We start from the raw sequence: 25,721 nt of genomic DNA on the forward strand, positions 1-25,721 counted from the left end.
TCTTCCATCTACTTGTAAATGCCAATCCAGACAAAAGAACTGCTAAATGTGTTTGAGTTGTGATTACTCAGTAAGAACCAGCAGCTCCGCTGTGAGACTAAGCATTCTATTAAACACTGCTAAATTAAATAGTAAACTACTTAGTACACCAAACAGTACCAGACTTCAAATATCTGCACAGGATAAGCTACTGCAGAATCAATGAAAAGCAGCCAACAGAAAGCCTTCAGTTCTAAAGAGCTATGGCTCTTTCTATGCCATGGCTTCATTCTCGGGATTTATAGTTTGGTGGGTCTGGAACTCTCTGGCAGATAACTTGAAATATCTCACAAAACTACAATCTATGGATGCCACCAGGTAGTGTAATGTTAGTAAATGTGGTATCAAAGGGATATAAATGTGTAGCGTGAAACCACATATTGCTATGGTTTCAGAAAGCTCATAGAATTATGCTTGGAGAAGGAGAGAGAGCGAACAAATATATGTGACAAGAATTCAATAACATTATTACATTAATCTTGAAATGGTGTTGAATTTCATCAGATCTTGATTATCTCCAGCAATAACTTCTCATTTAGAAATAATTTCCCCCCAGAAAGTTCTATGCTCTTCACATTTTTCTCCATCTCTTACAAAGCTAAGATAGGGTGGACTGATGCCATTGAACATCTTGATAAAAGCAGATATTAGTATACTGCATGGAGCAATTGGCTACACTAACAAGTATGCTTTCTCAAGGGGATAATGAGCATAGTTCCAAGTTGGCTTTTGTTTGGAACTGACATTTTTCTTCAACAAGGTACATATGGGAGCTTTCACATTTGATGTGTTATATCTGCACATAAGAGACTTAGAAGAGCAAGGAAAGAAACTACAGGCAGCCCCCGAGTCACAAACATCCAATTTACAAATGATTAATAGTTAAAAAGGGGGTGAGATAGTGGGAAGTGAGGGCCCTTCTACACAGGCCTCAATCCTGGAAGGAACTGGGATTGAGGTCCCACACCCACCCCAAACCTTAGGCTTTTCTTGGGGAGGTGGCTACACAGAGCCAGCCCCCAGCCTTCATTTACCTCAAAAATGTACATGAAGGGCCTGGCTAGATGCTCAGGCCCCTCTGGTGAAAGCTCCTAGTGTATGAAAATGGTGCGTCAGGAGGTTGGAGAGGGATTGTGAGTGTGCAGCCAGGTCCTTATGTCTTTGAAATAAATGGGGGGGGGGGGGCGCTAGGAGGTGATGGTATCATTTTGCTCCGAATCATGATCGCAGTTAAGATTGACCTGTGGGATCATGGAAGCCCACACCTGGAAAGATTCAGACCTTACATTAATGTCCATATCTTTCCAGGTGTCAAATTCATCTGGAGTAAACTGGGAAATCCCAGTTTACTCCGGATTAATTCAGGTTTACCTGAGGCATTATTTGGACACCTCAGTTAGAGACAGGTCCCACAGTTTGGGCATATCTGGAAGGGTGCTGAGGGAAGGGAAATTCACTTACATACAACCCATAGTTAAGAACAGGAATGAGACAACGGGAAGTGAGAGAAATCTCCCCCTCGGATGGGAAATTCACTCCTGAAAGAGTTATCATGGGAAAAACAGTTCTGGCCCAACTTATCTGTCTGAACGTATCTCTCCCTATGAACCAGTTAGAGTGTGAAGATCTGCCAGGGAAGCCCTGCTCTCGGTCCCACCTCCTTCGTAAGCGCGATTGGTGGGGATGAGAGATAGGGCCTTCTCAGTGGTGGCCCCTTGGCTATGGAATTCCCTACCCAATGGTATTAGACTGGACCCCTCCCTCCTAGTCTTCCGGAAAAAGGCTAAGACCTGGCTCTGGATCTAGGTGTTTGGGGAATAATGCAACATGGAATTGACCTGAATGCAGAAGCATGAAGGACAACCATGGGCTTAGGGTTATGTTTTAACAGTTTTATTGTATTCATATGTTTATCTGTTTTTATCTACTGTAATTTTTCAGCAATAGTAAGTTTCTGAGGTATTTAAATGGTGGTCCTGGTGTGAGATGCATGAACTTACCATGCTGAGCTGTGAGAAAAGCAAGATGGATGATAAGTAAAATTCACAAGAAATGCAATTTTGAAAATGTCCAGCGGTAGGCAAGTCAATGAGATGGGACATTTGCCCCTTACACCTCCCATGGAGATTCTTCTCTTGACAACTTTCAGCACTTGGCATCAGTTTAGCCTTGATCCTTTCTTTCCTAATGGTTTCTCCTCTTATGTGATCTATTGTGGATCAGTTTATTTCAACTTATGACAGGGAGCCTCTGGTGGCCTAGGGGATAACTTGAAGGTGACTTGAAGGTTGGGTTGCTGACCTGAAGGATGCCAGGTTCGAATCCCACCTGGGGAGAGCGCGGATGAGCTCCCTCTATCAGCTCCATCTCCATGCGGGGACATGAGAGAAGCCTCCCACAAGGATGCTAAAAACATCAAAACACCCGGGCGTCCCCTGGGCAACGTCCTTGCAGATGGCCAATTCTCTCACTCCAGAAGCAACTCAGGTCGCTCCTAATACACACACAAAAATCTACTGTAATGTATTTATACAGTGTGTATTTACAATGTGGCACCGAAATGGCCAGACTGTAAGCCACTCTGAGTCCCCTTCGGGGTGAGAAGAGTGGGGTAGAAATATAGTTAGTAAGTAAGTAAGTAAGTAAGTAAGTAAGTATATAAATAAATAAATGTCTCCACTGAAGCCTTATCACCAATTCTTGTTTCCATGGCAGCTCAACATTTTCAAAATCCAATTATCACAGGGACATAAAGTGAGGCGAAATCTTCTGAATGGGGGTACAGACAGCAAAACAAACACAGACAGCAAAAGGAACGCCACAGGAGTGCCATCCAAAACATACATACATACATACATACATACATACATACATACATACATATAGAGAGAGGCTGGAGTTACACTTAAAAGAGTACCTGTTCTGATTTACATACAAATTCAGCTTAAGGACAAACCTACAGATGTTATCTTGTTCATAACTTCGAAACGGCCTGTATCCAGGAATCTATGATAGGGTATGGCACGCTCTTAGAGAATAATAATAATAATAATAATAATAATAATAATAATAATAATAATAATAATAATTTTATTTTTGTACCCCGCCACCATCTCCCCAGAGGGACTCGGGGCGGCTTACAGAGAGAAGCCAATATGGTTTCAACATTGAGCAATGACTCTGGAGACGAGGGTTGGAATGCTGGCTTGGCCATTAAACCCATGAGGTGACCTTGGGCAAGTCACATTCTCTCAGCCTCAGAGAAAGGGAAAATCAACCCCTTCCTGAACAAATATTTCTAAGAAAACCCCATGATAGGTTCGCCTTGGAATTGTCATAGGTCAGAAACAAATTGAAGGCACACAAAACAACAACAAAGCACTCTCTTTATTGAACAACTTTGTATGGCCTACCTACAGCCACGGAAAAGGCCTGGCAGCTTTTACCACAGGAAACTCTTCGTTTGTAGCTCCTGTTTCCCTAATCCTCCCTAACATCCTCTGTCAAGTTTAATGTTTTGTCAGGCATCCAACTAGTCAATATCCACCCTTCTCCTCTCATTGTCTTTCCTCCTACAGTCCGATGGGAAATCTGCCCTTGCTCCTTTCCATCAGTTCCTTGATAACTGTAACCACTGGCATTAAGGAGGAAGACAAAGGAACTCACTGAATACTATACTGTAGTACTTATTGTAAGCCAGCATCTCAATCCAAATCCTCATTTCCTGCAGACAGGAAGCAACTTGCTTTAAGCAGATTCACACTTTTAAAATCCAGTGAGACTTGCAAATTTATAATTTTTAAAGACATACGTACTTGATAATTTAAAATGTCAGTATGTTGAATATTGCTGCTAGAAATCACAGCTGAGTTCTCATATCTAGCTGTGTCAATTCAGAAGCCAAAAGCTTTGCAGACGATGATATAAAGTACTATTGAATTTTCTTACACAACATGTAAGAGTTTGCCTGCTGTGCTAATGCAGTATTGATCTGATCTGAACTGGATGAAACAGAGGTTTTTAGTCTTCCCATATAAATACAGAGCATACTTAAACTTCTCTCTTTTTATTTTCAATTTCGGGCTACCAATGCTGCGAATGACAATAAATTACTTAATAATGTGTAAAAGGCAACCACACTAAATGGCTCACTGTGAAGAAAATATCTTGACCAATAATTTACGAGATTATATCTCTACCTGCTTAGCTACAATGTGGCAGACTTCTTTTTCTCTTTTTTTGGAAGGCTCCTATTAATCTTTCTTTGCCTTGTAATTTGTGAGCTAAGGGTCAAATGGATTTCAGCACAGCAAATCTATTCATAGCTGTTTAAATTGGAATTATAGAATTGCTAGGATCTTTTTGAAGTTATTGCTAGACATTATTGTATTTTAAGACTTTCAACATTTGGTCTTATCCTGAGAGCACCAGTTCTGAGACTATGAGATTTAGAGAATATAAATTTCCATTTAGAAAGAAAGAAAGTAAAAATGCCCTTTGTTCACAGAGAGTTTTTGAATGGTCTCAAAAGCTGAGCAGGGTCAGCTCTGGTTAGTCTCTGGATGGGAGACTGCCAACAAATACCGGGTGTTGCAGGATATACTTCAGGGGAAGGAACTAGCAAAACCACTTCTGAGTTTCCCTTCCAAAGAAAATCCTATGAAATTCATAGAGTGGGCATAAGCTGATAGGCATACACAAGGTACATACACAAGAGGTTACAATCTCAACAAGAACAAGTATACAGCAGGAAAAGGTACTACTATTTGTTTTTATTCAGTATTCCGGAATTCCAGTATTCCGGATGATGCAGCAAACCAAGATAAGTGCTCTTGACTTCAGTGGTAAAACAGACGTATAATTATATTTTCTACCGAAATCAATGAGGTTCAGAATTCCATATAGTTTACAATTCCATATTTCTACATGAATATACAATTCCGCATTACCTTTGTGTAAAGGTCAGTCACACCTGTGGCTGGCATCACTATTAGCTGCTCAGCCAAAGACAAGCACTCTTCAGTGAGAAATGAGGCACTCATCTTTTACACAGACATCAGTGGGGTTTAAGATTGCTTAGGGACTAGTTGCTTCAGGGGTCAGTGTAAGTTGAGGGTCACTATATGCTGAAGTCAACTTGACTGCAGTTATCAACAACAACAGTTCCTCCAGTGTAAGTATGTAAGTCTGTATTAGTAAAGACAGTTCACTCCCTTCTTTGAACAAAAAAGCACTCCACACACAAGGAAAAACCCCTCTGTGAAGGAAATAGGAAACTCCTTCAAGAATAGGACCGTGATTTTTGCCTGGATTATTCCAAAGATTAAACTTCTAGCCTGACACTTAGCTTTCTTCATCCAGCATCTTGCTTTGACATGGGTGAGTCAGAGCTCAGTAGCTAGAGCTTAAATGCTTTCCTTGCTTCCCGTGGCAATATCATGAAACTGGAGGATAAAATATGTGATATTCCATAATTAAACTGAATACAGAGTAATATGAAATAAATTCCATTTTTGCAAAATATGTCTATAAGACCATTGCTTGTCAGTGACCATTAAAAGACCACACCTGAACATGGCTACTCTGAATCACTGTGAATCAGGCCTTTTAGCTTTGTTTTTATATTAGCTGAACGAAGGAAGATAGACGCTTTTGAACTTTGGTGCTGGAGGGAAATATTGAGAGTGCCTTGGACTGCAAGAAGATCCAACCAGTCCATCCTCCAGAAAATAATGCCTGGCTGCTCACTGGAGGAAAGGATATTAGAGGCAAAGTTTAAGTATTTTGGCCACATCATGAGAAGACAGGAAAGCTTGGAAAAGATCATGATGCTGGGGAAAATAGAAGGAAAAAGGAAGAGAGGCCGACCAAGGGCGAGATGGATGGACGGTATCCTTGAAGTGACTGGCTTGAACTTGAAGGAACTGAGGACGGCGATGGCCGACAGGGAGCTCTGGCGTGGACTGGTCCATGAGGTCACAAAGAGTTGGAAACGACTATGCGACTGAGCAGCAGCATAAAATTTAACAGGTAAAAAAAAGCTTATCTACAAAGCCCTAAATGGTTTGGGTCCTGCCTATCTTTGTGACCACATTCCCCCTATGAACCAGTGCAGACTCTAAGATCTGCCGGAGAGACCCTCCTCTTGGTCTTGCCACTGTCACAAGCGCTGTTGGTGAGAACGAGGGCAAGGGCGAGGGCAAGGGTGGCCGCCCGGGTTTGGAACACCCTCTCCTGGGAGATTAGGCAAACCCCCACACTGTCTGCCTTCTGTAAGGACCTAAAGACCTAGACAAGCCTTTGAGAACACCTAGTCTCTAGTTGTGCTACACAACTGCTATGCAGCCTTGCACTACATCTCATGCCCTCGTCCCATGGCTGTACTTTTGCACTTATCCCATCCCTGCCCATTGTTTATAGCCTGGACATGATTACAGTTGCTTACCGCTAGATGAGCACTATTTTAATTGAGTTTTAACTTGTTTTATATGCCTATTTGTTTTATTTAATTGCATTTTATATTGTGTTTTATTTAATGTTCTGTTTTTAGGCAATTTGGTGCCGTGTGTAAGCTGGCCTGAGTCCCTTCGTGGAGATGGTGGCAGGATACAAGAATAAAGTTATTATTATTATCTTCATGCTTTGCTATTTCTTTATAGAATTCAGCTTTTTAAATGCTCAAGAGAAAGATGAAACACTTCTCTTGGTTAAAATGAAACTAATACATATCTACATGTATGTGCATGCACATACACACTCCGGAATAAAGATATACAGAGGAATCATTGCAATTACTTATAATACTGATGACAGCAGTAACGCTTTGCCTGCAATGTTCAAATGATATGTAAAGTTTCTCAAAGTGCCTTTTGAGCTTCCTTTAGGCATTCCATAGGTTAAGCTTCAAAGAGATGTTGTTTGATGAATATGTGTAATTCATCACATCAGTCCTGCATGGTTTGGAGCAAGCTATTTCTCTGAAAAGCATCAGTGGTTTGCTTTCAAGCTGGCTGTTTTTATATATACTTTCTTTTGCCTTAGGCTTCAGCATTCACTTTCTGCACACCAAATCATACATGTATAACTTTTTTGCTTAACTATTGACTGATGCCACTTTGTACTCACTTCTTATTCCATTCCAGTTGTTTGCAATGACTATAGTATTTTTTCCCCACTGGATTTTCATCCAAATGAATGGTGTGGGTAATAGTATGGTCTTTCCAGATGGCTTATCAAGGTTTTGAATCTTTATCTACATGAAAGTAGTAACCATAGTTACTCCAGCCATTCTGTAATCTGAGCAGTTACCTGCCCTGAAATATGTTGGTGGACTTTTAGATCTCTCGAAGCATCAGCCACAGCTTGTGAAACAAGATGGCTTTCTTGACAAGACTTTCCAGCATGGCTGTAGGGTCTCTTGTCTTTGAGCTTGTTTCTGCTTCTCAAGGATCGAAGTCATCATCCAAAGAAAGTAATCTCACACACTAAAGAACACTACACTATACCTTTTCAGTGTAGTTGCCATAATCCTTCACCAATAGCCGACTTGGGCTGGGGGCCACAAACAAGTGCAGGGTCACTGTTTCTAACATGTGTCACAGAAAGAGAGCAGCCAACTTTCAAGTTTAGTTTGCTAAAGGGAGAAATCCCCAGTAACTACTAGGCATGTGTGATCCATGAAAAAATGGTTCTAAACCATGTTGAAAAGTATGGGGCACTGGTGCTTCATTTCTAAAGTTCTTCCCGAAGTTTTGGAGTAAAAATTTTGAAACTCTAATGAAACTTATGAATCTTCGTAAGTACTTTGCTAATGGCAGTCGCGATTGCACAATAGGGAAAACATCACTGGCAGTGGGGAAACTTCAGAGACTCCCCTCTCCCTCATTTTTAGCTATCCTGATGAAACTTGCTACAGTGGTAGAACACATTTACCACTGTTAGCCCACCAAATTTCATGACAATTGACTTATCCATGAATTTTTGGTGAATTTTAAAGGTTTTAAAAATAACATTTAAAAAAATAAATTACAAGAGCTAGCTCCTTGCATTTTCTATCCAATGACACAAGATGAACAGGGGAGACCTTGGGAGACATTCAAATGTTACCTATTTTTTTTAAATGTCCTGTAAGTGATTCAAATTCTAAATTCCTCCCCCACCTTTCCTGCCTGCCTCGGAACTCACCTTCGTATGCCCAAATTTAACGAACCAGATCTAAGTTCCGATCTAGTCCAAAATCATGCTCAAGCCTAGTAATTACAGTACTATGAACTGCTGTTGTTAATGCTATCACACATAGTTGCTCTACTGATTTCAGCCAACCATTTGAATAGGAAAAATATTCAATTAAAACATCTTTTAATATGAAATATTAAATAATACGTACATGTGCTAAACCATGCATATCTTGTGAACTCTCTCATCCCGAGAAATATATGCCAAGGAGTTATAAAATACATATTTTAAATACAACAGTTCTGATTTTTATTATGAAAGCAAAAGATACTTTTAATCCAAAGACACATTGGGAAAACGCTAATGCTTGCTTATAATAGCTTCTGTTCACTCATTTTTTTTTGAACCAGAAAATTACTACTATAGTGGCAATAACCTTGACACTAATCTCTTTGAGATATTTCAAATAATTTGGCTGACTGGACTTTTTCTCCACACATGAGTTGAAATAAAAATTTCCACAGGAATTCACACTCGAAAGCATTTTGCTGCGGAGAAAAGCCTATTATTAAATTTAAAGTCATTGTTACACTACTGCTACAAGGCTCTTGTAATGGACAGGTTAAATATTAGATAGTCTTCAAGTCATTCTTTTGTTTGCTTCTTTGTTACAAAAAGGGATTTCAGAGAAACATGATGAAGCTATTTAATCTCAAAAACAAACACATGAAAACTTGAGAACTAGATTGCTATTTACTTTCAAAGGTCTAAAGCTTCTGTTAATAAGATGCTTTCTCAACAATGCATAAGCAAATCCTTGTTAAAATCTGCCAGGGAACAGCACATCTTTTAAAGATGATTGAAAGAAGTTCTCCCAAGCTAACAGTTTTCAGCCAAGAAGAGCACAACTAAGATTAAATATTGATTCTAAGAGAATGAGCCAACTTTTATCTTGCAAAGAATAAATGAAGGCAGAACTGTAGATTTTATCCATGCAGACTAAGAGGAGAGGAGAGATAGGGTATATTTGTTGTGATTTTTGAATTCTTTCTGATATTGTGAAAGCAAACAACTACAGAGAATTTTTTTAGTATCATGTAATAAATACATGTGGAAAATAGAGAAAAAAAACCCTGATGGGACACTTCCCTATTAATCTCTAGGGAAGCTTTTCACAGAGTTGCCCTGGAGGACCCAGAGACCCCTTGAGATAATATATTACTCAAATCCATGAATAACGAAATTTGTTCAACAAATATGGTGACCTCGCTGTCCTCGCTGTAGTTTGACCAGCACTAGTGGCTAGAAGGCTTAAGGAAGGGAATGTACCACAGTGTGAATGTAGGAGGGTCCTGTTTCCTCTACAGAGTTAGCCAAGCATTTTTGGGTACTCTGGGGTAATAATAATAATAATAGGTAAAGGTAAAGGTTTCCCCTGACGTTAAGTCCAGTCATGTCCGACTCTGGGGGTTGAGGCTCATCTCCATTTCTAAGCCAAAGAGCCGGTGTTGTCCGTAGACACCTCCAAGGTCATGTGGCCAGCATGACTGCATGGAGCACTGTTACCTTCCCGCCGGAGCGGTACCTATTGATCTACTCACATTTGCATGTTTTCGAACTGCTAGGTTGGCAGAAGCTGGGGCTAACAGCAGGCACTCACTCCGCTCCCCGGATTTGAACCTGGGACCTTTCGGTCTGCAAGTTCAGCAGCTCAGCGCTTTAACACACTGAGTCACTGGAGGCTCCAATAATAATAATAATAATAATAATAATAATAATAATAATAATAATAATAACTTTATTTTTGTACCCCACCTCCATTTCCCCAAAGGGACTTGAGGTGGCTTACATGGTACAAGGTGCCTAAAACAATACATAAAATAAACAGACAGTACAATACAAAATAAAACTAAGAGTATATAAAACAACAATTTGAACTCAGGACAGCACCCAATAACCTCTAGTATTATCTGTCGTAAAAAATGGCCAACTGTAAACAAGAAGAAAGGAAAGGGATAGTGCAAGTTGTAGCTAAGGAACAAGGGAATGGGATAAAAGTGCTGTGCTATATCATAATTGCAGACCAATAGGTTAGACATTCTCAAAGGCCTGTCTAAACATCCAAGTCTTCAATTCCCTCCGGAAGGAGGATAAGGCGGGGGCCTGCCTAATGTCTCCAGGGAGGGTGTTCCAAAGCCGGGAGGCCACCACTGAAAAGACCCTCTCCCTTGGCCCCACCAACCGTGCTTGTGACGGTGGTGGGACTGCAAGAAGGGCCTCCCTGGCAGATCTTAACGCTCACACAGGTACAAAGGGGGGGGGATGTGGTTTAGATCTTTAGTCTAAAGTAAGTAATATCCTTCCTAGCTCTGTTATTCTGGACTATGTTTTAATCAGTCTCCCATAGCTTCTTGGGTAATAGGAAAGAGGGATTCTCCTCTTTTGGTGCATTAATTTTGATTGATGTATGAAGGCTTAATTATGTGACAGTAATGCATTTATCCTATGTCTGTTGTGTTGAAGCTCCTGTTCTGTTCTGTTCAATTATGATGGATTTTGACAAGTTAGTGTTTGCTGTGAGCTGCTTTTCACATAGTTTGTTGCGAAAGAATGATACAGAAGGCAACTAACTAACCAACCAGCTTATTTGATTCATGAAGATTTGTTTGGTTTTATTAAAAAAAAACCTTTAGGAACATTTAGAAATAGGAGTTGCAAGTGATGGTGCAAGTGATGACAAAGAAGAAAAACCTATGATGGGGTCTTCATAAATTAGAGTTAGAATCAAAGTTGGACCACTTAATCCAATACCTGACCATGCAGGAATACACAATTTAAGAAATCAAGAGACAGCTGAGATCTCCAAAGAAGGACTCTCCACCATTTTCTGAAGCAGTCTATATCCACTGTCAAACAACTCTTACCATGAAGAAGTTCTTCCCAATGCTTAGGTGGAATCCCCCCCCCCCCTTTTTTTTTGTAATGTGGATTCACTGGTTGATGTTCTGGTCTCTTGAAGGCATAAAAGATCAGAACATCCCTTGTAGGTGGTGCTGTGAAGCAAAACACTACTCTTAACTTTCTGTAACAGAAAGTATGGATGGAAGCACTGCAAAGCCTACTTCTTAGATTACCTTTTCTTGTGCAACGCCTACTTCTTACATTACCCTTTCTCATGCTGGGATCCTGGTGCTCACTTTACCCATTCTCTAAAACCCACTCTTGATTATTTTAAGGGAAACAGAGTAATTTTGAAAAGTAACAATGGTATGTGTCTTTAGGTCTCAGTAGTGTGTAGATGGGACACAGTAACTCCCCTAAAGTAGTAGTTAGACAGAAAGAGTTTCATTTTCTAGGCTTAGGGGCTCAATATACTCAGTTCTTTCTTTTACAATCATATTCTTTGGAAGCGTCTCTGAACTTCAGCACTCTTCCTCCTAACCTTTTTCCTCTCAGCTGGTCAGGAATCACACTCTATGTCAAGCTGCCCAACAGTTTTGCTACTTTCCCATCTCTCTCCAGCTCTCTTTCACAACATTCTGTGGCCTCTGAAAGGTTGAATACAGGAAAGAACAGGTTCCACTTCAGTCTATCACAGCATGGCTGTGAAATGGATAGTAACTCCCACTGGTTAGCAAACTGAGCCCAATGACATTTAATCAACATAAAATTGATTACTATCTGAGCCTACTATCTTTCCCTGTGCAGTGTTCTGAACAGTTTTCAGATCCCTGGAAATAAAATACAAAAGATGTAATTTCCTTTGTCACTTTTTCTGGTCTTTGGACTTTCTTTCAAGTTGGAAAAAGAGAGACAAAAATATATCCCCCCAAAGGTGCTTCTCTTCCACTGTTCATTGTGCCATATGCACATAAAGCTATTGAAAGGCAGTTGCTTGCACATCACTATACAAGTCCCATGGCTCCATGAGATCTAACACTGGCACCCTAAGGGCTAGTGCTCAGCCTAACAGAATCCTAATGTTAAAGTCTATTAAACTAGTAACAGCAGCAGCAAGCCACAGGATAACACCATAAAATCCTTCAGTGCTCTCTTCATTAGTGCTAACAACATGCAAGATAAATCTCAAGAGCCTGCATCGGTGAACGTTTGCCATAAATGAACCAAGTGCAACTTCACTGAAATGAAAGGTGTTTCTACACATATGAATTTTAACATCAGGATGACTCTTTTAGAGCAAAATTTCTTGTTATCAGAAACACAGAGCTGTCACTGGAAATAGAAGCACAATGCCATGTGCCTGTCCCCCTTCATAACATCTATTTCAATTGACCTCATGTCCTAATGTCATTATGCTGCGAGAGTTTTTCCAACCCTCCATCCTTGACTACTACTGATGGAGGCAGTGAAATGTTCAGTTTAATGATAGTAAGACACAAGGGGAAAGTTGTGTTTCATCTAATGGAGGGTGTGGGGAACAATACAGGACTGGCATTTTCTGCAACAGTTTTGTGCTTCCGATAACACTGCTTGTCAAATGGACCTTTGAGCCCGTTTCAAGCATAGTGTCTCGCACAATTAACATTATTCTCCATCTTTAACTTTTAACTGCCTTTGTTTCAAGACAAGGCAGGGCTTCATACGTTAAAACACAATATGTTCTCTTCATCATGCTATGGAAATACAATCTTATGGCATGCAAACTCATTTTCTGTAAGTGTATCTTACCTTCAGGGAATCCATCCCAGATTTCTAATCGGTCATAGCGACAGAACACGCCTCCTGGAGGATTTGAGTCCGGCTCCAGTTCAAAGCTTTCAAATTCTAGTATTATCTCTGACATCTTTGGTGCAAAAACAATGTAAGTGCATTCAAGGCTATTGGGATATTTTTCAGGGAAACCTGGGGACCTGATCACCCCACTCATAGATGTAAAATTCCGGGAGCATTCTGGTCCTGCAGAGGAAAAGAAACAAATAAACACATTATAAGCTGACATCATTATGGTTAGCTATAAAAAAACACACTGAACCATTTAATCTTTCCAAACAGCAGAGTTGCTTTTCAGTTGAACACCCAGCTTACTCGATTCCTTCTATTGATAATTGGTATTAAAATATATTTCACTTTTATTGTATGAATTCCAATTTTCAATTTGTAGGAGAGTGATTTGAAAAAGAAAATTTGTGCTGGCTCTGAGGAAGGGGGGGGGTGTGGAATTATGACAAAGTCATATGGGAACAATGAATGTGCGAGCGGCAGAAATCTCGACAGCCCCTGGGAAATAATTATAGTCCCCTCAAGCTTAAATCTTTAAATCTTAAGGTTGACAGCCCTTTATTGGTAAAATAGAACATTTTGGAAGAGGTGGGGAAGGGATTCAGTGCGTGGAGCAGTGGTTTCAGATTCCTAGAGCAGTGACTCAGTAACTCTGCCAGATGTGACCTATGCCTCCTAGACAAACTAAATGTGAAAGGTAATTCGTACTTGTACCAAGGGTGACTGACTCATTCTGAGCGGTGTTGACACAGGTGCACCAGTAAAGTGTTGCTGTTAGTGAAGGCATGATAAACTGTGTGATTACTGGCAGTGTCAGTGGAATCCAACTAATATCAGTGTTGACACACTAACTTTTGGCTTATAACATCAGCCATGTTGTAGTCTTAGATGACTTCCACCAAATATTTACATTCAGAAATAATAGGCATGCCTCATATATGTTTTCCTGCAGTATTAAATAGCAACATTGGATGCTTAGTCTTACAAAAATATGTTTTTGCACTTGTTGCTCATGTTGTATGCTTGGATTCTTTACCTATGTAAAACATCACTTGATAAGCCTTGTTTTTTTAAAAAATAAGCAAGATAAAGCATTATGCATCATTATCCATCTGGCTCATCGAGGGAAGACGATGGTATATCCTGATGCTGGATACCACACAACATATTACTTGTTGAAACACGAACTACATATATACTTGTAAATATGAACATATATGGGAATGCAGAAGCCATTTGTCTCTTTTACTATCTATATGAGATAGCAATGGTACATAGGTTCAGCTGTGCAATGTTGATGATGTACTTGATGGGAATACAAATTTGAACACATAATTTCACTGAAAGTAATGGAGAACAGAAGTTAAGTTCCACAGTTTATTTGTATGTACAGTAGAGTCTCACTTATCCAAGCCTCGCTTATCCAAGCCTCTGGATAATCCAAGCCAATTTTGTAGTCAATGTTTTCAATATATCGTGGTATTTTGGTGCTACCCTGTTTCCCCAAAAATAAGACAGTGTCTTATATTAATTTTTGCTCCCAAAGATGCGCTAGGTCTTATTTTCAGGGGATGTCTTATTTTCCCACAAAGACGAATTCACATTTATGGTTGAATTTTTAAAAAATGAAAATTTATTATTTACTGTACAGTAGTTGTCAACACCAAACAGCATAACCAAACTGTGAATCCTTTCAAGAATTTCTATATTATATTTTATTGCTATACTGTTTTAAAGTTACTATTTTAAATTTCTGTTCGTATGTAAATTTATGTTGTTGTTGTTTGGCTTATCCCTGTGTAAGCTGCCCTGAGTCCCTTCTGGGAGATGGAGGTGGGATACAAGGATAAAGTTATTATCATATTATTATTATTATTTCTTGTTACTACCTTTATTTCAATGTACAACAATCTATGGTATGTACATTTACCGACCCTGCATGCTTCCAAACACAAACTTTACTAGGTCTTACTTTCGGGGGAGGCCTTATATTTAGCAATTCAGTAAAACCTCTACTAGGTCTTATTTTCTGGGGATGTCTTACTTTCGGGGAAACAGGGTAAATGCATAAATACAGCAATTACAACATAACTGGTATTGACATAAAAGTATTGAACTACTTTTTCTGTCAAATTTGTTGTATAATATGAAGTTTTTGTGCTTAATTTGTAAAATCATAACCTAATTTGATGTTTAATAGGCTTTTCCTTAATCCCTCCTTATTATCCAGCCTGTTTAGCTTGGATAAGTGAGACTCTACTGTACCGTAAAAACTCCATAACCCCAGAACCCATATCTGTCTGTGATTTCACTTACCTCACCTGGGGTGATCTCTCTAGGAATTTGCTAAGTTCTCCAGGCAATTCTATAGTATACTTCTCCTGTAAGTTGCCATAGAATTACCTTAGAGTATCTAGCATATTCCTAAAGAGAATATCTAGAGAGGATACAAGGAAATCATAATATTTAATAGTGTTCAGTCACATCTGTTTCAGGGAACCCATCACTCATGGATATGGGGGCATTACTGTTCTGGTAGATATTCAGAAACCTGCTTCCATAACCTAATCTTTGTTTCTAAATGGGAGCAGCAGCATTTATCAAGATTCTTCCAGAAGTCATAGTTTAAAAACTGCCACAGGGAGGGTAAGGAGTTGCTAATGGAGTTGAGCTATAATACTATAAGACTTTTTAATTTTCAAAGTTAGGTAGAAATGTTTGAACAAATAAAAAGTAAGCAAGTAGACATTGTGATCAAGTGTATGGTACACAATCAAGTTCTATCACTTCATAACAACCCCACTTATCTTGATTGAAACCCCACATTACCGCTGCTCAGAAAAAATGTTCATTTTCACTTTGATCCTACAAAGTTAAAAAACCATATACCTCTTGTTTGGCAATGATCAGATTATTTCTGTATTTTGCTTATAGTATTTAGTCATCCAGAAAGAACTGATTCATAAGAAGGAAATGTCAGTGACTTGCAGTAAGATTGAGAGTAATTTATATTTTCCATATCTACTGTAAATCCAAAGCTACAGTCACAATACTGTGAACATGTGGAGTTGTGATGATGTTTGAAATTGGCCTTCTTTGCCACCTTTTGCTTTTCTCTAAACTTTGTCTTTATTTGTCTTTAATGGACAGATTAATGGACAATACCTTTACCACATATGTTTCTAACATAAGATGCCAAGGTTGGAGACATTGGCACTTTTTTGCTTTTGTAAGCACGATTTCAAAACAAACATTAAAAGCAGTATTTTGGGGACTTTTGCAACCTAGTTTATTGCAGAGAAGTAATTTTTCCAAGCTCTGTTGCAAAATCTCTTGTCTAGGCCAGAAGAATAGCTAGGGGCTCCATTTCTGCAGCTGGATCCAACAGTCATCAAAGAGATGTGCTACATCAAAAGTTTAGCAACCTTCTTATAATAAAAATAAAGTATAGGTCTACACCAGCAATTGTATTCTCTTTGGAAATGGTGGCAGGAAGCACTATAAATGCTTAGATCCAGTCACTGATACAGGTATTTTCCCAAGAGAAGAATAGTCTGTTAGATAGATAGATATATAAATAATGGCACACCATGGGAAATGGATTCCTTCTGAAATGATATAAAACATGTTGTCTCTTCTTGATCTGGACATCATCCAGGTAGAGAGAATGTTCAGGAGACAATTAAGAAATACGGCTTTGTGTCTGTTCCTAAACAGGCTCTGAGACATATAAAATAGGAAATCCAGATCATGACAAAGAGGTTGTATTTTGCCAAAATGTACATTCTAAGCTTCCCTTGCTTTAGCCAACTCTGATTTAGGAAGCTAAATTACAATTGAAATAAATGTTTTGCATTTAGCTTCAAACACTGAGATAAAGAGACTGTTTGTGGTCCTGCCTTTCTCAGCAGAGTAACAATATAATGTAAACACTTCATTGCCTTTATTGCCTTTTTAGATCACCTTCCTGGCCACTGAACTACAATATCTCTTTGTGACATACTCTCTGATAGTCCCTATTGGCAGGGCTTGGTGTGTGCCATCAAGTCATTTCTGACTTATGGCAACCTTCAAACCTCAAAATCACAGGGTTTTCTTGGGGACATTGACAAGAGGGCGTTTGGCTTTGCCTCCTTCTGAGGGTGTGTGTGACTTGCCTAAAGTCTCCATGGAATTTACCTATGGGATTCGTCAAGCATCGTGGTGAATGTGGCGTGGGGCATGGTGAACCCATCGCTCCATACTGAGCTTTTTCTTTACTCCATCCCATGGGGGGAAGTGTCCACCGCCCAGCTTTCCCATTGTTGGCTATGCAACACGGAAGACTCCTGTTCATACTCTATTATACCACAGAGTCTCGCCAGAAGTAGTTTGATATTGTGGGATGGGAGCCGGAGGGCTCTGTGGTGCAAGTATAGTAGGACCGTCGTAGTGCAATGCTCAAACTCTTAGCTCTATTTGGCAAGAATAGTCCCAATTCATTCTCTGTCATCCCATATTTTCAGCTACTTTAAAATGCCCCGGTTTCTTTTTCTTTCTTCATGTTCCACCTTTGTCCTTGGTTTACTTCCATTGCTGCAAAATCAAATTCAAAGTGCAAAAGTAGTTTGCACTCAATATAAGTCAGTGGAGGAAATGACAGAAGTAGAATCCTGCCCTTCCCTAAAGATCCAGGCAAAAGCAAATCATTGTAGACATGTGTACAAGTTTTTATCTGTGAATTGATCACTACCTGGATGGCATTACAGACCATTTAAGATTGAACCCACAGATTCCACATCCTTGGAGAAGTTCTGGCGACACAGAAAATAAGGCACTTGTGGTCTTGTCACCCATATTATGTGAAATATTTAGTGGCCAGTTTCACAAGTCTTTGGCTGCCATTATCAAGGAAAAATGTCACTGATCTCAATGGGACATTTTCTGAGTAGGCAAATATGCTGTTAAACTATGCAACTTAAACTAGCTTTTAAGAAGCACTTTCAATGTAATGTTTTCTAAACTGATTTTGATGAGCTACCTTTTAAAAACTTAACTGTCATTTTGGACTCTCATCCATTTTTTGATCATTTAATGTGCACACACTGCTTTCAGCAGATACATTAGTTTAATGTTAATTAGAAAAAAACCATAATGTTGGGAAAACAAGAAATGCAAATTCTGTGATTTCACAGCAATTGTAACTCTTGAACCACACACGTATATGTAATCCTTTCCATTTCTGAACATGGCAATATCATTTCCACTTTGATATACTGTGACATAAACCTGAGTTAGAATTACTTTGGGAGCTATAATTTTGAATGTTCTGACTTTTGTGTGTGAAAGTTCTCATTTATAATATTGCCTTAATGTAACTAATGCCTTTCAGAGAAAGATTTAAGGGATCGTGCAAGAAAATAAATTTAGGGATTTGCAGAGATCACTGAAATATCAAGGAAAAGGGGCCCCTTTGAAAATGCTTGCTTTTGCTAATAGCTCATCTAGAAGTTCTTTAAGGAGTTTGCTCACTGCATACCAGCCATTAAAAGTGTATTGCTTAATTGGTAAGGCACTGAAACGGCAGCCCCCAAGAATCTGAAATGCTTTTGTTGTGGAAGGAAAACTTTTGTTCCTATAAAAGTTAACACCCTGGGGGTTTACTTTATTCATTAATTATCTAGTTTGGGTTAAGGGCCTTCATAGTTACTGAATGCGCAATTCATTAGTCTGCATCCAAGGACAGCTAAGGATTGTGCCAAAAAGTGATCTCACTACTACTTTGGGCCATTTATTCTACAAAGCATTTGACCACAGGGTACAACCATTTGCCAGTCTTTCTAACAGGAGGAAACCTTCTTGCCCCCTTCGGTGTTGTGTTCTGTTTCTAGAAATGCCTGCATTTGTCTTTCTTCATTTAAAGACAAGAGGTGATGCTTGACACCAACTGCAACTACTGCTCTTCTTTGGTCTCTTGAGAAGAACTCCTTAAAATTACTCTGAGAAACTTCCTTGCTTGTTTAATCTAAAAGATGTACATGATAAGCTGCTGTTTAGGTGAAAAATTTCCAAGGTAGGCTATGTGAATCTTAAGACCACATGAACAATATAATAACACAAATAATAAAAACAAGGATGAAAACAGGATAGCCAATGGAAGGCAGACAACAACATGTATACTACTATATTCTATTTCTAGGTAGTGATCAATTCACAGATAAAACCTTGCACACATTCATGGAGAGCACATGTTTAGCATCTGCCTGTGAGGATGGGTTCCAATATTCATAATTTCCTGTGGCAATCTAGAGCAGACACCACAAATCACAGACTACAGAGGTTATCACATCAATAAAAATTGAAGTGTAATAAATCATTCAGCAAAATAAATACTACCATGAAAGAAAATCAACAGTTACAACCTCATCACACTGCAACAAATTGCCCCTTTGCAGCACTTTGGGAAGCTGCTGAGTGCCATCACATGAATGGCCAAAGTGCCAAGGAAGTATTGCAAGATACTTCCTTTGCCACCATGCTTGGGTAAGTGTTTTTTGGGTAGCTCTGACAGAGATATCTGCTTGTTTTACCTAGTTTTTTTAACCTAGTTTCCCCATTTGGAATGTGTCCAGAGGCGACTAAAATGATCAAGCCCTATGAGGAGTGGCTTAAGGAACTGGACATGTTTAGCTTGTAGAAGAGAAGGTTGAGAGCAGACATAATAGCCATATATCAAGATGTGAGGGGAAGACATAGGGAGGAGGGAGCAAGCTTATTTTCTGCTGCCCTAGAGACTAGCACGTGGAACAATAGCTTTAAATTATAGGAAAAAGAGATTCCACCTGAACATTAGGAGGAACTTCCCCATTGTGAGACCTGTTCAGCAGTGGAACTCTCTGCCCCGGAATGTGGTGGAGGCTCCTTCTTTGGAGGTTTTTAAGCAGAGGATGGATGCCCATCTGTTGGGGATGCTTTGAATGTGATTTTCCTTCTTGGCAGGGGGTTGGACTGGATGGCCCATGAGGTCTCTTCCAACTCTAGGATTCTCTGATGGGGGAAAGAGCAATATGGCAACAGGTATTGCTGCCCTTTCCTGTATCTTATATGATGGGGGAAGGAGGGAGGGTGTGCAGAGGGCACTGTGCATCTGCCTTTTTGCTGGCAATTGCAGGCAAAACAGCTCAGGAGGGAGGTCTTTTGAAAAAAAAACTAAGTGAACTGTATCCTAAAAACAAACAAACAACTGGAACAAGAAAAAACATTGATGTGACATGTCTCATCAGCAGCACAGGAACAAATTCTATCAGTACTAGATGTAAACAACAGCTTCACCAGTTCTGTTCCTAAACATACTTGTATTTTTTGTACTGATTAAAAAAGAATATTTGGAATTCTGCAGTTCTTTATTTCAGCTTATGCATGGACAATTGTCAGAAAAACCCTATGAAGTCGAAATAAGATAAATGCACACAGAATATTTCTATCCATGGTTTCTACATACATAACAAGGCGGCATACCTCTGAATACCAAATGCTACTGGGAAACAATATAGCCTATAATTAGTCTTGAACAATAGATTCCCAAACTGGTGTCCTCCAGATGCTCTGGTCTACAGCTGCCATTGTGAACTGGCTGGTGGCAGAGGCTGTAATCTATCACAATGGTACTGTGTGGTGATGGGGGATGTAGTCCAATAACACATCTGGAGCCATCAGCTTGGAAAAGACTGCAATAAATGATGCCAATCTCCATAATCCTTGTCTCTCCAAACAAGACTTCATTATACATTTATTGAGACTGGCAGAACGACAGCAACTCGCTGAAGAGTATTCTCTGAGCTCTACATGGTGTATCCCAGGTGTCGCACAAACTCCACCCATCAATCTGCCATAAAGTGTTTTTGAATTCCCCCTTTTTCCCAGAGAGCACGTCTCTTCCGATTGAACAATCATAATTGTTAATTATTTTATATAAAAAATAATTAGTATGGCAGAAACACCACAAGCAAGGTTTCTTACCTCTTTTGAAAATTTCATAGCGAATGGAAAAGCCCGCTCCGTGAGTTTCGTAATCAGAGACAAACTTGATTAAGAGGTGCGGTCCTGTAGATATCACAGGAGGGGGGGCAATCTTGCCACAAAACTTTCCCCATACTCGCCCATTTGCGTTGTCTCCATCAATCACTTCAACATAATCGTACCTGGTAGATAAATTGAAGAAAGAAACTTTTAACTTCCAGGAAAGAAAAGAGAGCTAATTAATTTAGGAGCCATAGCCATACAGCATACATAATGAAGAAAAATGCTTGCCTGTTTGGAAGCTGCATTATGCTGAGATGTAAGCAAAATGAAATAATTAAAATGGACTACATCATGTCTGTAGACATCATCTGGCAACATGGAACTATTAGGAAGAATGGCGCCCATTATACTTACAGACAATGTCCGCTAAAGTAACCAATTAACAAGAAAAAGAAAATCTCATGAGCACAATTCTGTATTATTAAATTGCATTCCTTTGTCTATAGCAGTATTGTTATCAATACATAATACACAGAGTTCTTTTCATATGGAGAAATTCTTATCTGAATTCTAAAATGTCTTTTTTTGGCTTTCATTTCAGCGCAATACTTTAATATTTGTAGGCAATGCTCCAAACACAGGCCTAAAGAATAATAAATGAAGCCGTAAATATTTAACGTGCTTTCCCACTCCATTTTTTTTGACAACTCTATATCTAAGGACACATCTTTATTATATCGTATCACTTTAAATATAAGGCTGGATCTGTAACAAAAAAAGGATCTGGTTTTACATTTTGTATTAGCACTGGGAAGTTCTAAGTGAATGGATTGATTTATTGATATTCATACAGTGTATAACAATGGAAACTGAAGTCTTTTTATTCTATCATGCTATGATACAAATAACTCAGATGGAAACCATGGACCTGCTTTATACCCAATCAGGCCATTAGTCCTATCAAACCTATTAAGGTCTACTATGGCTTGAGGCAGTTTTCTGAGGCCTTAGAGCAGGAAATTCCTAGCTCTGCTTTTCAATAATCTACTCAACAAGAATGCTAGAAACTGACTTCAGAACACTTTCCATCCAAGAAATGGGGGTTACCAAATAATAATACCCTGTTTTATCACAAATGTCTGTTTGCTAGCATGCAAGAATGAAAGGAGTGGATGTAGGATTTCTGAGTTATGGTCAGGATTCTGAGAATGACAGTAGTTCTGAACAACTCGTGAGACCTAAGACCAGTGGTTCTCAACCTCAGGGTCCCCAGATGCTTCTGGCCTACAACTCTCAGAAATCCCAGCCAGTTTACCAGTTGTTCAGATTTCTGGGAGTTGAAGATCAAAAATATCTGGGGACACCAGGTTGAGAACCACTTCCTTAGACCTTTATTACTTGAAATCTATCACCACAAAGTACAGTAGCCCTCAAAGAAATAATGTCTAGCATAGTGTCCTAGATACTGGCATGCTGCCATCTAGTACATCAACATGGAGGAAAAGTAACATAAATAAATAAATACATAAACAAGGGTCCTCTTTTCTGCCCTCCTCCTTGGTTTCATTTCTATCACAGTTATAAATACTTCACAGACACAGAAAGAAAATGGTTATTTGGGTGGAGGCAGGTTTGTGGACAACGTGTTTAAGGGTTATAAGAGTAAGAGCTTTGAGTTCATGAATGGCCACAGTGGTGGGATTGCATGTGATTGTAAGGTAAGAGGTTATGTTAATAGCAGCAGTGCTGTTGATGAGGTCTTCCATGTGGGATATGGTTTTGCTGAGGAGCAAAGCTATTGGGCGGCAGCAGTAATGGGAGATGACACTGGTGGAAAATTCCTTAGAGACAAGGGCAGTGGCACCCATATCTAATGCTTAGTACTGCAGAAGAGGCAAAGTAGACCCCCCTTTTGTATGTCTTTTACCCTACAGCCTAGAAAGAGATAATCCAAAATGAATCAAGAGCTAGTGCCAAAAGAGGAAACTCTCAGGTCAGATGTCATTCAGCAAGCCACTGGAGCACACTATGAGTAGTGCTGTGGCTAATGATGCAAGTGGACTCAGGCTGATTTCAATTTTCAGCAACTGAAATTAGCTGATGGCAGAGGGGAAAAGTATGAAGTGCAGAGAGAAACTGAGCTACTGAAATAATGATTTGACAGATGATTACTTGGGATTGTCACTGCCACATTGAGACAGTTGGATGGTAGAGAAACGGGTGAAATAGACAACCACACTTGCAGAAATAACTATATGCCTTGCATGTATGTGCATGCGCATAGTGGTTATCGGCTATTGGTCCATCTAATTCAATGTTATGAATTCAGACTGGAGACTGCTCATTGGAGTTTCAGACAATATTCTTTCCAAAGCCTGCCCGAATGCTTGGTGATTTCCACCCAAATACCAGACCCAGCCCTGTTTCAGGAATTCAGTAAATTAAACTGGGCATGTTCAACATTGACACCATTAAACTTAGGGTTGCACTACCATAATACTTTGAACACACCCAATAAGTAGTCTCTGATGCCATTCTTCTTTATATGATAGAACCTTGATGTAAGAGTTTCCCAACTTAAGAGCATTTTGAGTTAAGTGCCATTGCTCTCCCCAGGTTTTGCTTTGACATACAAGTAGCATTTTGAGTTAAGAGCCAGTGCCAAAGGGAGTGGTAGCGCGAGAGTACAGGGCTTTAGGGCTCATGCTCTTGTCTGCTTTGGGAGACTGCTGTCCACTTTGCTCTTGACCTCTTTGGGGAGCTTTGGGGCAGTTGATTTTGTGTGGTTTTTATCCCTGGCATGTTTGACTTCATGGAGAGAGAGGGAGAGAGAGTAAGAGAGGGAGGAAGGCTGGAATGAGTACAATATGAAGAAAAGGGTGCTTCTGCCTCTTCACTTTGTGCTTCCTTGCCACAACTTTGTGCTTCTACCATTTTAGAGTTGATCATTCTTTTTATTGTTCCATGTGAATGTGCATTTATACATTATTTGTTATTTATAAAGTACATTTTCTTATTTTCTTATAAAAATGGGGGGGGAGGTCGGGGTCCAGAATGGATTAATAATATTTCAATTGGAAAACTTGCTCTCAGATAAGAATGATTTGAATTAAGAGCTTGGTCACATAACAAATAAAACTCTTAACTGAAGACGTCACTGTATTGTTTATTGCCTTTTATGTATGGACGGATGTTCTCTGGCTTGACGTCATTTCCATCTCTTCTACCTTTTCCTCAATTTTCTCAGCTATGTGGCCAAATACAAAAGACCACAACCTCATATTTTTCACTCCAAAATATACAATTCACTTTAATAAGATTTCCCTTTGGTGATGTTGCTTTGCAGATATTCTAAAAATAAGATTCTATACTGACTATCATTTATTTACTGATTTAAAATGTCTCTGAATGATGCTTCAACTCAATGATTGTTTAAAGTAATTGAAAATCAAACCATAAACAGAATAAAATGCAGTTGCAAACAAAAGATACAATTGATAGACTAAACAACAAAAGACTAGAATATTCAAAAAGAAAAGATCAGTGTCAACCAACAAAGACTACAGCAAACTATACTTAATTTTTACTAGTCCCTTCTCCTTTATTTGACACAGAGTTTTATTATTCCTTTAAGCTCTTATCATTTCTAAGCCTGACTTGGAAGTATTACTGAAGCATTTTGCCTTGAAGTAGATTAAAACCACAGCAATCCCTTGGCCTGCCATAAACAACCCATTTACCCATGTGTAAACAACAAAAGGTTATGACACCTTTAAGACTAACACATTGATTACATCATGAACTTTTGTGGATCACAACATACTCTCTCAGATGTACAGGAGCAACTTCCCAATAGTCCCTTGCTTCCCAGTAATAGTATAAATTGATGGTACAGCCTGCTCATCATTTTGTATTATGTCAGCGATAATCCCTGATCACATTTCTGTTTCCATTCCTTTCTTTCAAGTTTATGTTATTACCAAAGTTCAAGACTAGTAGTTTAGAATATGAATTCTGCATTTAGTTTTAAATACTAGACTACATTACAAATAAAGTGGCATTTCTCCAAGACAATTTTCTTTAGCTACAGATACAAAAATAGAATCCACAATATTCTGAGCATGTTTCATTAGCATTCAGCAGATGCAACTGCTAAAGCCAACTTCTTTATACATGGCACATGCACAAAACCTTTCATTGGCTGCTTGAAATCTATGACTAGACTAACCAAAACACCATTTATTTTGTGAGGATCTTCTCTATTAGAATTATACTTTCCTTATTGTTTATTGCAAGCATTTGATGTGGTTGCCTTTCAAATCTAAAACTCCTATTCCTGAAAACACTGATATTGATATTAACTCTGCTGTACTGTTAGGAACTGTACTTTATGCAAGACATGAGTGTACTTCCATGCATTGCAAGAGAACATTTTGAATATGGAAAACAGCATCACACACAGAAGATATGAAATGCCTTTTATTCATCTCTTGGTAAACAGAATACGGATCCCCTGGGTGGCACAGTGAATTGAACCACTGAGCTGCTGAACTTGCTGATCGAAAGGTAGGCGGTTCTAATCCTGGGAGCGGAGTGAGCTCCCGCTGTTAGCCCCAGCTTCTGCCAACCTAGCAGTTTGAAAACATGCAAACATGAATAGATGAATAGGTACTGCTCCAGCAGGAAGGTAACGGCGCTCCATGCAGTCATGCCGGCCACATGACCTTGGAGGCATCTACGGATAATGCTGGCTCTTCGGCTTAGAA

The 25,721-nt window shown here is 39.2% G+C and overlaps 1 protein-coding gene across 2 annotated transcripts in view; it reads right to left on the bottom strand.

Annotated features, from left to right (window-relative positions):
- The window catches only part of nrp1 (neuropilin 1), a 169,164-nt gene that overhangs the window by 89,095 nt on the left and 54,348 nt on the right, over positions 1-25,721 (bottom strand). For both annotated transcript variants that reach the window (XM_003221986.4, XM_003221987.4), the window contains exons 3-4: positions 20,953-21,134; positions 12,904-13,131 (exon numbers count right to left, since the gene is read on the bottom strand). In XM_003221986.4, coding sequence (XP_003222034.1) covers positions 12,904-13,131; positions 20,953-21,134 — 410 coding nt within the window. The remainder of the gene's footprint in view (positions 1-12,903; positions 13,132-20,952; positions 21,135-25,721) is intronic.

The sequence above is a fragment of the Anolis carolinensis genome, chromosome 6, assembly GCF_035594765.1.
Source record: "Anolis carolinensis isolate JA03-04 chromosome 6, rAnoCar3.1.pri, whole genome shotgun sequence".
NCBI lineage: Eukaryota > Metazoa > Chordata > Lepidosauria > Squamata > Dactyloidae > Anolis > Anolis carolinensis.